The sequence below is a fragment of the Equus quagga genome, unplaced genomic scaffold (genome assembly GCF_021613505.1).
Source record: "Equus quagga isolate Etosha38 unplaced genomic scaffold, UCLA_HA_Equagga_1.0 203_RagTag, whole genome shotgun sequence".
Classification (NCBI taxonomy): Eukaryota; Metazoa; Chordata; class Mammalia; order Perissodactyla; family Equidae; genus Equus; species Equus quagga.
This window is the reverse complement of record NW_025798627.1, coordinates 3,714,314-3,730,380: the sequence shown is the minus strand read 5'-3', so window position 1 is coordinate 3,730,380 and position 16,067 is coordinate 3,714,314. Positions and strand designations below refer to the sequence as shown.

Here is a 16,067-nt window from a genome sequence, read left to right as displayed (position 1 = left end):
AAGCCCTGCTGTGGCGGCATCCCACACAAAATAGAGGAAGATTGGCACAGATGTTAGCTCAGCAACAATCTTCCTCAAGCAAAAAGAGAAAGATCGGCAACAGATGTTAGCTCAGGGCCAAGCTTCCTCACAAAAAATAATATATATATATATGTGTGTGTTTGTAACAATTTATAAGTAATTTGCTAACTGAAATATTCAAAGAAATACCCTTTGATAATAGTCTGAGAATATAAACTATATAAAAATAAAGTCATTGAATTTTCTCATCAATATTGGGGAAAACTAAAGCAACTAAAACATTTAAAGTTTTCCCAAGTGGAAAGGAAGCACATAAATGACTGTTAATGTTTCTGACACAATAAATACCCGCAGGATGCAAAAGAATTCTTCAAAAAAACAAGAATCAATAAAAATCCTTTAAAAGCAGTAAATCTAGGAGTACTGTTCTCAGCTGCCAATTTTATATACAGGAAACATGCACTACACGATAATATACATGCAATTTTGAGACAATTTTAGGATTAAGTGAAAGTGTTAGCAATTGATTTCTTTGATACCTGAGTTTTAAATTGGGTTTCTAAGATTAAACCAGGGAAATTTTGAAAAGGAAGTTCTCTCCTAACAATTATCAAACAGTTTCAAAATAAAGCTTCTAAAATAATGTTTAAATGTTTACCTAACACCAGTAAAATGCTGTCAATGTGAGCTTAAAAATAAAATTTGTGATTAGAAAAATGCCATTAAAATGCCCATGTCTTGTTCAGATTTCTTATTAATGTGCTGACACAGTGACCAATTAGTCAAGTCCCGACTTTCCTAAAACTGATTCTATCTTAACCAAGTCGTAACTCACTATTCAGCGAGCCCAAGAGAAACCACAAGCATCCTGTCCCACACAAAAAAGAAAGGCCTTCAAGTTATACACAAATTTTACTTAGAAAACTTAAATATATTGCCATGTAAATATATTTCACTTCAATTTTAGATCCATAATTTAGAAAAATAATCTAAAATGCATGAGATGTACCTCAAAAATAAAGCAGCTATTAATAACAACTTCCATTCTCAAAATACTGGAGAAATTTTAAAAAACTGAACATCTGCTCAGAGGAGGAAGGGGAAAGAAGAGAGCTCTTAAACTAGCGCATTGCTCCTAAGGACCAGCTTTTTCAAAAATAAACAATTCAATGGGCATGTGGTTTAATAGTTATAAAACAAACACTTTAGAAGCCGAAAACTATTTTCTGAACGGTTCACTCTAAAACTACAAAACGGTGTATCAATGAGAAAGTAGGCTTATCATCTTTTCCTTTTAATAAAATTGTGCTCCTGGGCTCAAAACGCCGGGTTGCAGACACTGCCACCTGCCCGGTCCTCTCTGTAGACCACGCTGTCTCGGCGCACATTCTCCAAGACTTGAGGACTTAAAGGGGCCACACCACGGCAAACATCACCGCGAGGTTCAGCACATCACTGGTACCACAGATGCAAACACTACGTCGGGGAAACAATCAGTGAATGTGATACAAACACCCAGTATTATTGAAATTTGATCAGTATGTGGCTAGATTTTTAAAATCTATTTCTTTTTCTCAATTTCAATTTGCAAATTACCGTCGGAACGCCTTCAGTCCCATCACAAAGGAAAAACTACTATCAGCTAGCTACCAGCTGCCATAAAGTCTCAACTTTGTCTCTTCTTATCCCTCTAAGGGAATTCAAATGAAGCGCTTTTCCCTACATAAAACAGAAAGCTGAGTAAATGTCAAAATCGTAGCCATCAACTACTGCAGTCGTAGAGTTTGAGGATGGGCCGCGTACACTTAAGTGGTTTACACGGCGTCAAAATAAAATCAGATCACCGAAAATCACTGAAACAACTGCAATTGGTCTTCTCTATTCACTGACTTGAAAAACTGTTCACGAGCAGCAACTGAAAATGCCCCAGAGGATGAGCACAAACTTCAGAGCCAAGCAGCAGAGTGAGCAGGACGCGTCCACGAGTCCAGATGTGTACACGACCTGTGCCCACACCACAGCTGTGAACTCGGGAGGGACACGACCGACCACGTCGACGCGACGTGCAAGGGACGCGAGGGAGCCGGTCGCGAGGGGGGCCCGGCGGGACGCGAGCCGGGGAGAGCCCGGGCCGGCCGGGCGACAGCGCGCAGACACACAGACACTCACTGACACACAGACACGCTCTCCGGGCGGAGAGGGGTGTCGGGAGGACCACCGGCCGCCCCCCGCGCTGAACCCGAGGAAACCAGGGGAGCAGGACTCCAGCCGCAATGCGGCTAGGGGGCCGGAGCATTCGGCCATTCGAGGGGCGGCAGAGTCCGAGCCCATCTCCGCCAGCCCGGGGGTCCCAGGGGACCCTGGATCCGCCCACCCCGCCTGATCCCTCCTCGGGACCCCTCCCACATTCGGGGGTCTCTGCACCCAGGGGAAAGGGGGCTGGCTCAGGGGTTCGGAGTCGCAGCCCGAGCCCACCCGCCAGCCGCGGCAGGCCCGCGGACGCGCGGCGGCAGACACTGACCGCTCGGGCCGCAGCAGGCTCCCTCGGGGCTGCCCCTCCAGGGGGCTCCCGTCCCGCCCCACGCCGCTGCCGCCCCGGGACGCGTTCTCCAGCTCCGGCCCGGGGAGGCGCCGGGGAGCTCCGGGCGTGGCAGGACCCACTTTTACTCTTCCGGACAACGGCCAACAGGGGCGACCTGACCCCCTGGGAGGTGGCTCTCGGCGACGGCAGCGCGGACGGCAACCGGAGCTTACAGTTGAGGTTTGAAAACTGCAGCCGCGTCGCGGGGCAGGGCTGGGCGCTGGGACCCGGCCCCTCCGCCGCGACAGCCAATCGGAGCGCGCGCGGAGGGCGGGGCTGTCACGTGACGGGCGGGGCGGGGCGCCGGCCGGCGGCGCGTGCTGCGGGGCGGGGCCCCAGCGGCGAGAGGGTGTGGCCGCGCCGGCCGGCCGGGGCGGGACGGAGCTGCGGAGCAGGTGGGGCGCCCGGGTAATTGCGGCGAGGCCGGGGTGAGGCGGCGGCGCTGCGCTGCGAGGGTGCCTGGGTGCACCCCTTCCCCCTCGGGGTGCTCAGTCCGTCTGCAGGTGTGAATATCCGCAGACTGGGGAGAGGGAAGAAGTCAAGTTAGTCCCATCTGCTTCCGACTCGTCCCCAAACTCCTGTGCCTACCAAAAACCTGTTTTCTGACTCTTCCGGGTCATCTTCCTTATAACCTGAACTCACCCCGCAGGTGTAGAGCCCGGTTTGCTACAGCTTGGCAAAGTTAACGTCGCCTGGGGATTTGTGGAGCCCGGGCCTCACCGCTGAAGCCCGCTCCAGCGAATTGAGTCCTGAGGCATGACTTAAGGCGGTGTAAGGAGAGTCCCAACAGGGTGAATTGCTGATTTTGCGTATAGAGTGCTAAGGGAAAAGGTGAGAGCCCCCAGCAGACTACTCAGGATCTGTTATCCCTTGAAGAAAATTAAAAAGTTGAAAGTTCTGTGCGTCACAATTGAGTTTTTGTTTTCTTTTATGTAATCTAGGAGTGGTTGCAGAGTACATTTACAATAATTGCAGAAGACTGTGGGAAAATATATTGGGAGGGGAATCGCTCTTTCAAAAGATTTTAACACTAAGTCAGCATCTAAAGTGGACGTTTTCTTGTTCTGTCTCCCAGTAAGCCAAGCAAATTCCCATCAAGCCATCCGTTTGCTCTTCCATGCTGTATTTTTCCCAAGATAAAAGCGTAAAATGCCTCACAGTCATTTAATGAAGTCTGCTGCTTGTTACTTAACTGATTCATCCCAGTTTAATATGTCACAGCCTCGTCACTTGGAAAACATGGCTTCCATCTATCTACTTTCTTGTTAGTAGCAACTGGACTGACTAGAGAAGCCTAAAGTTAGGATGGAAACCAAAAAAAAAATGGACTTTTCATCTATGATTATCTAAGAGCCCACAAGCCAATGAGACTGTTGCCAGCTTCTGCTTTATGAACTACAGGGCAGCAGCCCAGAGGTCTCAGCACCAGCACCGGAACCAGTCACCTCTAGGGATCGCAGGACTGCATCACGCGGTGATTTTTGGTGTGTGTGTGTGTGAAACTCTGGGCCTCCTCAGTTCCAACATTTGAACAATCGCCAGCTCTGACCAATCTCCTCACACTCAGTCTGCCTTCCCCTCTGTCATTAACGTGGTCCCACATCACTTCACACCTAGATGCAGACCTTTCTTTCTCCATCACAGCTTTAAACTAACCTTCCTTGTGGTCACAAGCCCTTTGCTCTAACCAGGCAGCCTGCTAGGGATCTTTTCACGTCTTGCATTTTCCTGTCTCTGCCCTGGCTCCAGGTTTTCACCATCCTCCTCATCAATTTCCAACTCTAAGAAGGTTACCCTCCCAGAAATCAGAAATCTTTGCTGACTTCTACTTTCCACTCCGGACCTGATCACCTCTCTGCCCTATGTTCCTAGGTGCGGGGCTCACTTGTACTTGTTCTGGGTGTTTCTCTTATGACCCTAAAGAGGTTGTTAACTTTCGTGCCTAATGTCAGATTTGCCAGCTAGGATTTAGCACACTATCCCAAGGACATTCTGCTACACTTCCTTGGTCTCAGGCACGTGGTTCAAGTAACAAGCAGTTCCTGGTGCTGAGGAGCAGACTGTACCATCTGTGGCCTTGCAGTAAAATTCAGGAGTCGACATGTCCCTCCATCCTACCTCATTTACCTAAAGTCATTCATAGCCATGTCAAAGGTTCGGGTTCTTGCTCTCATTCCCTTGAGTAGGAAACCCCCATGTGACCTAATGCTCTTTCTGTCATCGTTGCCTCTGACCATGCAGTTCATTAAGTTGATCCTTGCACGCCACATACTGACCAGGGATGGTGGTGGTTATGGGCTGATTGTGTCCCTGCCAAATTCATGTGTTGAATCCCACCCCCCAGCACCTCAGAATGTAACTGTATTTGGAGTCAGGGCCTTTAAAGAGATATTTAAGGTAAAATGAGATTATACAGGTGGTCCCTAATCCAAGATGAAGAGATTATACCATCAACACAATGAAAAGGCAACCTACGGAATGGGAGAAGATACTTGCAAATCATACATCTGACAAGGGATCAACATCCAAAATATATAAAGAACTCATACAATTCAATAGCAAAAAACCCAAACAATCCAATTAAAAAGTCGGCAGAGGGTGAATCTTCCTCAGCATTAAAAAAAAGGGGGCAGACGCTATGAATAGACATTTTTCTGAAGAAGACATACAGACGGCAAGGCAAACAAGTACTTGAAAAGATGCTCAGCATCTTTAATCATCAGGGAAATGCAAATCAAAACCTCAATGAGATATCACCTGTTAGAATAGCTGTTATCAAAAAGGCAAGAAATAGCAAGTGTTGGTGAGGATGTGGAGAAAAGAGAACACTTGTGCACTATTGGTGGGAAAGTAAATTGGTGCAGCCATAGGAAAACAGTATGAAGGTTCCTCAAAAAATTAAAAATAAAACTACCATATGATCCAGTAATTCCACTTCTGGGTATTTATCTGAAAAAAATTAAAACACTAACTTAAAAAGATATATGCATCCTCGTGTTCACTGCAGTATTATATTTACAATAGTCAAGAGAGGGAAACAACCTAAGTGTCCATTGATGGATGAATGGAAAAAGAAGATGTGGTATACATATACAATGGAATATTATTCAGCCATAAAAAAAGAAATCTTGCCATTTGCAACAACACGGATGGACCTCGAGGGCATTATGTTAAGTGAAATAAGCCAGACAGAGAAAGACAAATACCATATGATCTCACCTACATGTGGAATTAAAAATGAACAAGACAAAAAACCAAGTTCATAGATACAGAGAATAATTGATGGTTGGCAGAAGTGGGGATTGGGGGGAGAAATGAGTGAAGGGGGTCAAAAGGTACAAACCTCCACTTACAAAATAAATAAGTCATGGGGATGTAATGCACAGCATTACGTGAACAGGTGACTATAGTTAATACTGTATTGCGTATTTGAAAGTTGCTAAGAGAGCAGATCTTAAAACTTATCATTAGAAAAACAAGTTTCTTATCTATGTAAGCTGATGGATGTTAAATGGACTTATTTTGGTGATTATTTCACAATGTATACAAATATCAAATCATTATGTTGTGCATCTAAAACTAATGTTATATGTCAAGCATACCTCAATTGAAAAAATAGTTTAAAAAAAAGAGACTACAACACAGACTGAGGGACGACCATGTGAGGACACAGTGACAAGGCAGTCATCTGCAAGCCAAGGAGAAAGGGCACAGAAGAAGCTAAACCTGCTGACTCGTGATTTTGAACTTCCAGCCTCCTGAACTGTGAGGAAATAAATTTCTGTTGTTTAAGCCCCACAGTCTGTGGTATTTGTAATGGCAGCCCTAGCAGACTCATCCAGTGGTCCTCCTGGATAACCCCAAGTGAATCCCCATATGTGATCAGGGATGGGGGTCCTTTCTGATCATGCCTTGATATTCACCCCATTCTGTCCATGGAAGTGCCCCTCTCATCTCACCGGGTTCGTCACCACATGCTGGCCACACACTGACCAGGGAAGGTGATCCTCCCTGACTGCACCTTTACTCCCTACAGTTGCAGAGAAGGAGGGTGGAATTTTATACAGAGAAGAAGGACCCAAATGCAAAACTCCTGCCGTTGACACACCCTCCTTCTGAAGAAAGCATTACCAGTTTTTTGTGTCAAGACCCTACAGTTCAATCCATGTGGAAAGAGCAAAAGAAGCACTACTGCCTGTCTCCCACTGAACAAGCCAGAAATTTGTGGCCAGGCTAAAGGCAACCAGACACAGGGGGTCAATAGCTTCTGAAGGGACTTGGCTCAAACCTCTACCCAACAGGGGGACTCATGTTGAAGCTAGTCCAAATAGATCCCCTCTCTGGAGGCAGGCGTGCTGGTGTACTCAGATGGGTAAGTCACAGTGTATTTATCCATGGTGCCTACAGCCATGTCCCAATTTTGGAAGCATTGGGGACCACAGAGACCTTGCATTCCCTGGCTTTCTTATAACAAACCCTGTAAGCAAACGTAATCGGGGCAAGTCTTTCCTGATGAGCGCAATGACTCAGATTGGTATAGGTGTCTTCCTTAAACAGGGACATAATTCTTTCCCCCGAAGCACCCATGGTTAACTAGGATCTAGATTGCCCATCAAATCACCCACCACAGTTTATAGACTATAAACTTCCAGAACCATCCAAAAGAAATGTCAGCAAACCACATACATCATTTTAAATGTTCTAGTAGTCACATTAAAAAAGTCAAAACAGATGGAATTCATTTTAAAAGTATATTTTACTTAACCCAATATATCCAAAATATTGTCATTTCAACATGTAATCAACATAGAAAATTATTAATGAGACATTTTACATCCTTTTTGCATATTGTCTTTAATCAGGTATATTGTACATTTACAGCACATCCCAATTCAGATGCTAAATTTTCATTGGAAACGGTTGATCCACATTAGATTGCACAAAATTTACCATTGTCAAAAGAAGATTCACATCCCTACGTTTTTACAAACATAAAAGTTTCAATAACTGAATATAATATCACTTTCTTAACTTAAATTTAAATAAAATGAAATACAATTATGATTTAGTCATGCCTGCCACATTTCAAGGGCTCCAGAGCCACACGTGATGGGTGGCTACTGTATTGGACCGCACAGATCCAAAGGGCTAGAAATGTGCCTTCTAATTGCTTCTAAACCTCAAATTGTTTAATGCAGCACTAGATACAATGTACATTCTCAATAAATCATAGCATCAGAGCAGTTTGAAATTTCAAAAATCCTTAAGGTTTGGTGGCTCAATTCCCTTGTTTTACAAAGGAGAAAACCTGGAATGAGAGAAGTCAAGGTACTTGCAGAAGATCACGCAACTGAGCCGTGGGTGCATATCTGGACAGAATTTACGTTGCCTGATTCTTAATCCTGAGGTCTTTTCACCTCATTATGTCAGACATACTTCAGGAAAAAAATGATTTTTAAATTTATTTGAATAACCACTTGAATGATATGGGCAAAGGAAAGCATACTTATATCCTAGTTGCATTTGCATAACCTGATAAAGACAGTGCATCCTAGAATACTGAAGGTCTTCTTCCACTGTGGTTTGGGGTCTGTCAGTCCCTCTTACCTCGGCCTGTCACTCCTTCCTCTCCTTGGAGATGCCCCAATGCACCTCCATCTCCCACAGCCCCAGAGCATCCGGCCACATTTTTCCGTCTAAGCTCTCCTTTCCAGCTGTCTAACACAATTTGTTTAAGGTTGTGCTTCAGAGAATCCTTTATATTTGCAAATCAAAGTATTCAGTAGAAACTGTAGCAAAGTGGAAGAGCTGCTGCGAACACGGAGCCCCGAGGTGCTGCCTCGTGAGAGCTGTGAGGCAGATGGGGAGGATGTGTGTGTGGTTAAGTATGTGGCAGCAGACAGACCTGCATTCAAGTTCCAGTTTTGCTCCGTCCTAGTTGTGTGACTTTGGGCACTCCTCAGTTTCCTTATCTGTAAAATGAGGGTAATAATAATAGCTACCTCTGTGAGATTTAAATGTGATAGTGCATACGGAGCACAGTGTCTGATGAGAGTAAGCCCTTGGTTGTACAAGCTGTTGTGATTTTCCCATGGTCTGCAGGCTCCCTGAGGAGAAGGACTGTATATGTCTGGCTCATTCCTGCATCTTGTGATGAGCAAAATGCTTTAGACATAATAGGTCCTAAGTGAATATTTGTCAAATGACTTTCTAAGATACTTATGATTTCCCTCAAATCTTATGATCGATGCTAGAGAGACGAGTGGGAAAAAATGTGAAGTCACTGGCAGGGGAAAGGGAGAGGAGGTGGCTGCTTCCCCATTCAGAATCTACCTGGTGGAGGCACTCAGGTTCAAAATGAAGCTGTAAAGTCAACAAAATGGTGACGTCCAGGGCTTTGGGTGATAAAGAAATTAGAATCGCTAGTGTTTAAAGGGAAGTAGATATTGAGTAGAAGGAAGAAATAAACATGGAGTATAAAATTGTCATTTATTTGATTTGAGTAGATAAATGTCTACTAGTTCTCCCCAACAAATCTCCTCCTTTTTCACTTTCCTAAGAAACTTTCTCTACAAGCATCTGCATACTCCATGAATCATGACCTGGTGTCACATTCCACAGAGCACATGGCAGGTAAGAAATAGTCAAGCTTCCAGGAACCCTTGACTAAGTAAGTCTTCTTACAACAGGCATAGATAAGGTATAGATAAGGCAGAGATAACTTTTAACCCCTACCAACTCCCTTCTTGGGAGTGAACTTTGCCTTAAATGCCTTAAGATGACAGGATGAGCATTGAAAAAGCCAATCTACTCCACTAGCTGAGTCCTTTCATGGCATAAACGTGTTGATAATGTGGGAAATTATAATACTAGTGATGATCACCATATCCCTGACACTGAGAATATTCAAAGCACCCTTGAGTTTTTTTCAGTAGTTAGCCTTCCCCTTAGACTCTTAGAGTAGCATTTCATTGCTTCATTTTTACAGAAAGAGATATAGGTATAGAGCTGTTCAGAAACCCTTTAAAGGACACACATCACGAGTGAGTGGGTATGTAATTTACTAGCTGTGAGAACTTGAGCAGCTTATAGTATCTCTATGCCTCTGTTTTTTCATCTCTAAAATGGAAATAATAATATTCTCACCCCGTAGGGTACATAGTAACCATAGCTCATTAATACTGAGTCTTGCAGTGTTCTAAATGTGCTGTTTATGTTAATGCATTTAGTCCTCACACTCCTATGTGTAAAGTGTTATAGGTTCCTCCTGTAAAGATGAGGAAACAAAGGGCCGTGGAAGTTGTATGTTTCCCCCCAGTAACCTGAGTTACTAGTGGAGTCATAACTAGTGGAGCCAGGATTCAAGCTCTCCCTCTGTGACACTGCCTTTTACTAGGATATTTAAAAACTGTAGCCACTAACAATCGAGGACAGGTTCTCGGGTGTTTAATTCACCTTAGTCCCTGGAGTCCCTGCTCTTTTCATCCTTTTGTTTCCTCTCACACCTACCATTGCAAAATTTCTTCATTGTTAAAATGACCTTACAAATATACACAAATCCAAGAGGAGGGGGCTAGAATGGCCCATGTAGCAATGGTTTAGAGTTAGAGACATTGGTATGCTCTAATGTTTAGCTTAATGTACGTGCAGGTATTTACATAAAGAAATATTTACAGATATGTGTGTGTACATGGGTTAATATATACACATATCTCCTTGCTCTGTCAGCTGAGAAGCAGTTCTAGAAGCTGTGACACCCCAGGAAGAATAAACACACATACCATTCAGGTCTTGGTTTCTATTACCATTTTCCACCAAAAGAAGCCAAAACTCCTTAGAGAAATTGGTATTTCTAGGACTGTTGCAGGAAACATACAGAAGAGTCTGGAACATTGTATAGTGCTAGAAAGAAAGAAGTGCAAACAGACAAACAAAAGCAGCACACGATGATGGGGGTATGTCAAAGGGACCCAGGAGCCAACCAAAAGAGCTCCCGATGGCCAAAGCTGGGACAATTTCAGGAACATAATAAATAAAGTAGTATTGGATTACAACCCAAATTATAAAATGAATATCCATGAATACATACTGATAAAAATAAATGATTGAATCAATAAATGAGAAAGAGTAGACAAATCTCCCACGCAGAACAATTATGAATGATTTATGAAGACACTCCATCCTCTAGTTGGTGCAGCATAACTCCTCATTCCTTAAGTGTGGCCTGTGCACAGTGACTTTCTTCCAAAGAGCACAGTATGTAAAGGGAGAAAAAACGTAACTTTACAGTGAGGACACCTGACCAACAGTACCTCAAACCAGGCCATCTGAGTTAACAACAATAGTTGTAGGTCATGTTGATAATGTGTATCCTTAATAAGATGCAGTGAGAATGATACTTTGCCTCTGTGGTCTTCCTCGCAAAAAGCCATAGCCCCAGTTCAACCATGAGAAAAACATCAGACAAATCCCAGCTGAGGGACATCCTACAAAATACCTGGCCTGTACTCCTCAAAACTGTCAAGGTCATCAAAAACGAAAAGTCTGAGAAATTGTCAAAACCAAGTGGAGCCTAAGGTGACACGATGACTAAATGTAATGTGGTGTCCTGGATGGGATCCTGGGACAGAAAAAGGACATTAAACAAACACTAAGGAAATCTGAATAAAGGATGGACTTTAGTTAACAATAATGAGTTAATATCAGTTAATTAATTATGACAAATGTACCCTAGTAACGTGAAAAGCTAATAGGGGAAACTGGTCGTGGGGTACTCTCTGTGCTATCTTTGCGATAATTCTGTAAATCTAAAACTGTTCTAAAATAAGAAGGTTGTTTTAAAAAATGAGTGAGTCTGTCATTGCTAAAAATATCCAAATGTAGGGAACTATAGAATCAGAAATTAGGGCTGAAATAAACTTTGAGATCAAAGGAGAGGACAAAACTTCATAAAATAACCAAAATGCAGTCCTGCTATTATTTTTGCAGTCTCCTCAAAATACCTGTCAATCTCCAAGCAAAATTTCCAAGACTTGGATAAAAATATATGTGACAGGAGTGCAGAAAGGGATCCAAAGAATTGTTTCAATATAATACATATCATCTAATTCCAATCACAAAGTGAATCTTTGATCTAGCAATTCTCCTACTGAGTAGGGAGATCCCAACACCTTTTTAGGGAGTCCTCAAGGTCGAAATTATTTTTATAATAATACTAGATGATATTTGCCCTTTTCATTCTTATTCTCTCACAAGTGTAGGATTCAGTTTTCCAGAGATTACAGAATGTATGATATTACAGCAGATTAATGTAGAAACAGATATAAGAATCCAACTGCTTTCCATTAAGCCAGATATTAGAGAGAGTGCAAAAATGCAAAACAAAGCCACCCTCATTATTTTGTTTTGGATAATATAGCTATTTTTCATAAAATGTGCTATTATGTTAACATGTAAAGATTGAGAACTACTTAGTGACCAGTTTGCTCTTTCAGCTTTAGGACATTTGTTACTCTGAGGTCACCTTGTGTCTTAACCCCTCCCGTGTTTTGAGACTTTCTTACCTTTTGAGTTTATGGAAGTGAAGTGGCAATTACGTTCCCAGCCTCCCCCGCAGCCAGGGCAGGAGCAGTTACCTTAGGTTCTGTCAACCACCTGTATGCACTTGAGCCTTAGAATCTGAAGCGAGTGAGGTGGGGCCAGGAGCAACTCTGTGATGGAAGCTGAAGTGGCAGGGAGATGAGGTCCTGGAAGCAGGAGTCCTGGTGGCACCTCCTTTGTCCACTGTTAGCGGTGTCGACGGCACAAACTGCAGCATAGAATCCCGTGTTCTGACAGTAGAGGTGTATTCACCTGAACGATCTACAGTTGTGACTTTGGACATTGCTCCTGCTTATCTTGTCCTGACCCTGGTTCTCCAGCCCGGATCTCTAGTCTATGAGCTATACAATATCCTTTAAATTAATTCCTTTTCAGCATCAATCATCCAGAGCTGCTTAATCGTTTGCAATTAATAACTCTGGCTGATCCTATCAAAAATTGGTTTCTTAGTTACCTTCTGTAGTTATATATCTTGAACTCTTTTAACATCGGCCTTTCTGAAATTCCACAAATAAACCATGGTTAATTAAAGGAAAGAAAAAGCAAAATAAACTTACCTTTTACTTAATCTGTTATAGAAAACAAGCAACTACATAAATAAATTAAAATGTTTAGCATTTTGAAAGATAAAAAAAAAAAAAGGTTGGCCTTCTACTCCAGCTATAAATTTATACCAAAATTTTGAAATTGAGATCCAACTTTCAACCAGGAGACTGTAAGATTTTCGTTGTGTTACTTTCCAGTTATGCAATTTCTATAAAACGCGCAAAAGGCTCTGATGACGCTATGCCATGTGCTTAGTTCATTATAAATCACTTCAAGTACCTCCAGCCGTTCTGAGCCAATCAAAACAGAAATGTTCTAAAACATTTGAGAGTATCTTGTTTTATAGAGTGCTTAAGAAAGGCATGGAAAGCACACTCGATTTCAAATGTACCAAATTATCCAGAAAGGATTTTGGAACTGGTTCCTATTAGGTTACTTTTCGTTATTATTTAACGTGATATATAAAATATAATGCTTTTCTATTTGAGCTTCTAAGGCCCGAAATGGTTCTCCCTTCTACAATTTTACAAGAAAATTTTAAAATATTTTTATTCTGGTCACTTTCTTGCTAGACTTCAAAGGTGAAAAGCATGTGGGCCCATTAGGCCTTTCAGATCTTCCCATCTCATACTAACTCAGTTTATTAGGGACTTAAATTAATTTTGACCAGAAAAAGCATCTTCTTCTACCATTGAAATACTCGCTCAGATTAAGATCCTTTGAAGTAGTGTCTTGAAATAATTTAGAGAAAACATACGAGGGAAGCAACCCATCGCTTCTTCCTCTCATGCTCTTTGATTGTCCAGGTTTGAGTTTAGGGGTTCTTGGATCTGGATTCTGATATTTCCACAGTGAACTCCTCAGACGAAAAGTTTGTTTATAGCAGTCAACAGAAAAGTGAAAACTATCACTTCCCAGCTTGAGAACAGGTTGAGAAATCAAAAAGCGGGAACAGGTAATGACCAATGATAACGTATTACTTACAAGTCTAAATTGGGTGCATCTTTTAAAATATGAGGGTTTTGAGCACTTTGCAGATGATTATCTCGGTGTACCTGAGAGAAGCTGCATAAACATAAAATCATGTCTTTGTGTCTTCCTGTCTGTCACCCAGGGCATTTGTCTTTTTCTTTACTTGCAAGAACAGGAAACGGCAGAAATAGAGATTTGATCAGTTCCCATTCCTCCAGTGGGCCTTGCTCGGTTTAACCAAGGCCGACAGCGCATTTATATTTGGCCAAATAAATTACACAACTTATCAGAGGAGGCTAGTTTGTGTAGTTTTTAATTATCTTTTAGTCTTCTGGGCCTTGAGTTCTTCTCACTATTAGGTCTATCTCTGAGAAGGTTGCTCTTTCAAAGTAAAAATAGGCAATACCTTTGAGGCAGTTTCCATTACTCACTGACCTAGAAAAATCCCCTTCTAGTGGCTCAGTCCTAAGCGGGTCTAAAAAGCTGCTAGGCCAGTCATGCATGCTGAGTGTGGCACAGGCTATATTAATATTAATAGCACCGGAAGTCTTACAGCATTTTAGAGTTGATATAGAGCTTTCATGTGCAATATTTTATCTGAGCCTCAACAATCCTGAGATTATTGTAAACAAGGCTAGAATTATCTCATTTTACAAATGAGAAAAGAGACTCTGAGAGTGACTTTCCCAACTGAAGTCATGGCTCAGTATAGGGCTGAAGACTGTAGACCCTTCGGGGCCACCCCTAAGAGAGAGAACTATCCAGAGAGCACAATTATCTGACCTACTTTCTCTCCTCTCCCAACCCCACCCATTTTCTGAAACAGTATAGGAGGTCCTACAACTGTGCAACCATAGACAATGGGGAAGAAGGGAGGATGCAGTTTGTCAAGAGGACCCAAAGTCCAGATGGAACGCCAGGCTGAGCCCACAGCTATCTTACCAGTAGCCACGTGCAGCACTACGAGCCCTGAAGTCACCCAAAACCTAGTGTTCACTTCTCCTCAACTGGCTGGGCCATGCTCACTCCTTGCTGGTGCCCTGGATTGTCTGAGGCAGTTTTGGGTGGGGAATTAGGAAAATCAGGAATGATTTACCGCCTAAAGTAATAAGATTTAGCACAAAACTAGGAATTCCAAACTAACAGCCAAAGTTCAAGGAAGATATTTAGGAGAAAGAAGCACAACTTCTTAAAAGTTGACGTTTCTGTAGTGAGACTATATAAGTACAAAGGATTAATGTTTTTGTAGTGAAAAGACAGGTAAAGCATGGTAATACTTTTTTGTGCAAAATGCTATGTGTGTCATTTCGTTTAATTCTTGAAACACAACCTTGATGTAGCCATTATTATTCCTGTTTCTCAGATGAGGAAACTCAGGCTCAGAGAACGTGAGTGACCTGCTTGAGGTCATGCAGCCAGAAGTGCAGACAGAATTGGAACTCAGACAATAAATCCCATGTCCTTTTCAATATAGCACACTGCATCGTAAGTAGTAGGTTACCTGTTCTCATGTTTTACTTCCATTTATGTCCCATCTCCATAACTCATCATACAAACGAGTTTCTTTTACTATAGTGGAAAGCTACTTATCTGCCAGTTGAAGGAACAGGAATACGCAAAAAACCCTTCTGAGAAGCGGAGTAGATGTTACAACAAGCGTTCATATATAAGAAGATTCTCTTTGGCAGTGATTTTGTCTTTTATGTTTACTCTGTAATTATTTTGGATGTTATAAGACTTCAATGATAGGATGCTGCAGAGGCTTTCCCTCTGATCTTCCCATGACTGGCTGCTCTTCCACCTTCAGTTCTCACCTCAAATGTTACATCCTCTGAGAGGCTTTCCCTGTCCATCGCTGCTCTCTTTGTAGCACTTTTTATCATAATTAATAATTATGGATTTATATGTTTACTGCCTGTCTTCCCCATGAGATTATAAACTCCCCAAAGATAGGAAGCATGTCTGCTTTATTCAGCAGTGTTCCCCCAGCACCTATCATGGTGCCTGGCACAAAGTAGCAACTCAATAAATGTTGATTGGCTGGATAGATGGATAGATGGAGGGGACAGATGAGTGAATCGTTCCCAGAAGAGTTTCCAAAGGGATCTGAAGAAATAGGTAATTTGGTCATCTCATCTAGGGAAGGCTGGATTGCTTTTTGGACTGGGGTAGGTCAGTCACCTTGTCCTTACAAACAGGCCTGAGATCTGATGACTTCCCAAAGACAATACACAGGAACTGTGAGGTCAGTCCACTGGGACAGAAGCGGAAAGGGAAGTAAACATACTAAGCACTTACCGAGTGCAAGGCAATGTGCTAGATACACATTGTCTCATGAAAAGGAATT

The 16,067-nt window shown here is 42.5% G+C and overlaps 2 protein-coding genes across 3 annotated transcripts in view; both read right to left on the bottom strand.

The window, feature by feature from the left end:
* LOC124233497 (serine/threonine-protein kinase 17B) overlaps positions 1 to 2,774 on the bottom strand; it is a 35,178-nt gene extending 32,404 nt beyond the window's left edge. The window contains exon 1 of one of the 2 annotated variants that reach the window (XM_046650637.1): positions 2,543 to 2,774. The gene's annotated coding sequence lies outside the window, so the exon portion shown is untranslated. The remainder of the gene's footprint in view (positions 1 to 2,542) is intronic. The other variant, XM_046650638.1, reaches the window with a different exon arrangement.
* LOC124233444 (translation initiation factor IF-2-like) lies at positions 1,382 to 15,573 on the bottom strand. Its single transcript, XM_046650548.1, has 4 exons — positions 15,535 to 15,573; positions 2,886 to 3,122; positions 1,912 to 2,770; positions 1,382 to 1,497 (listed from the first exon to the last, which is right to left on the bottom strand). Exons 1-4 carry the CDS (start codon positions 15,571 to 15,573, stop codon positions 1,466 to 1,468), a joined length of 1,167 nt encoding a protein of 388 aa, XP_046506504.1. The 3' UTR covers positions 1,382 to 1,465.
* Between the last annotated feature and the right edge of the window lie 494 nt (positions 15,574 to 16,067).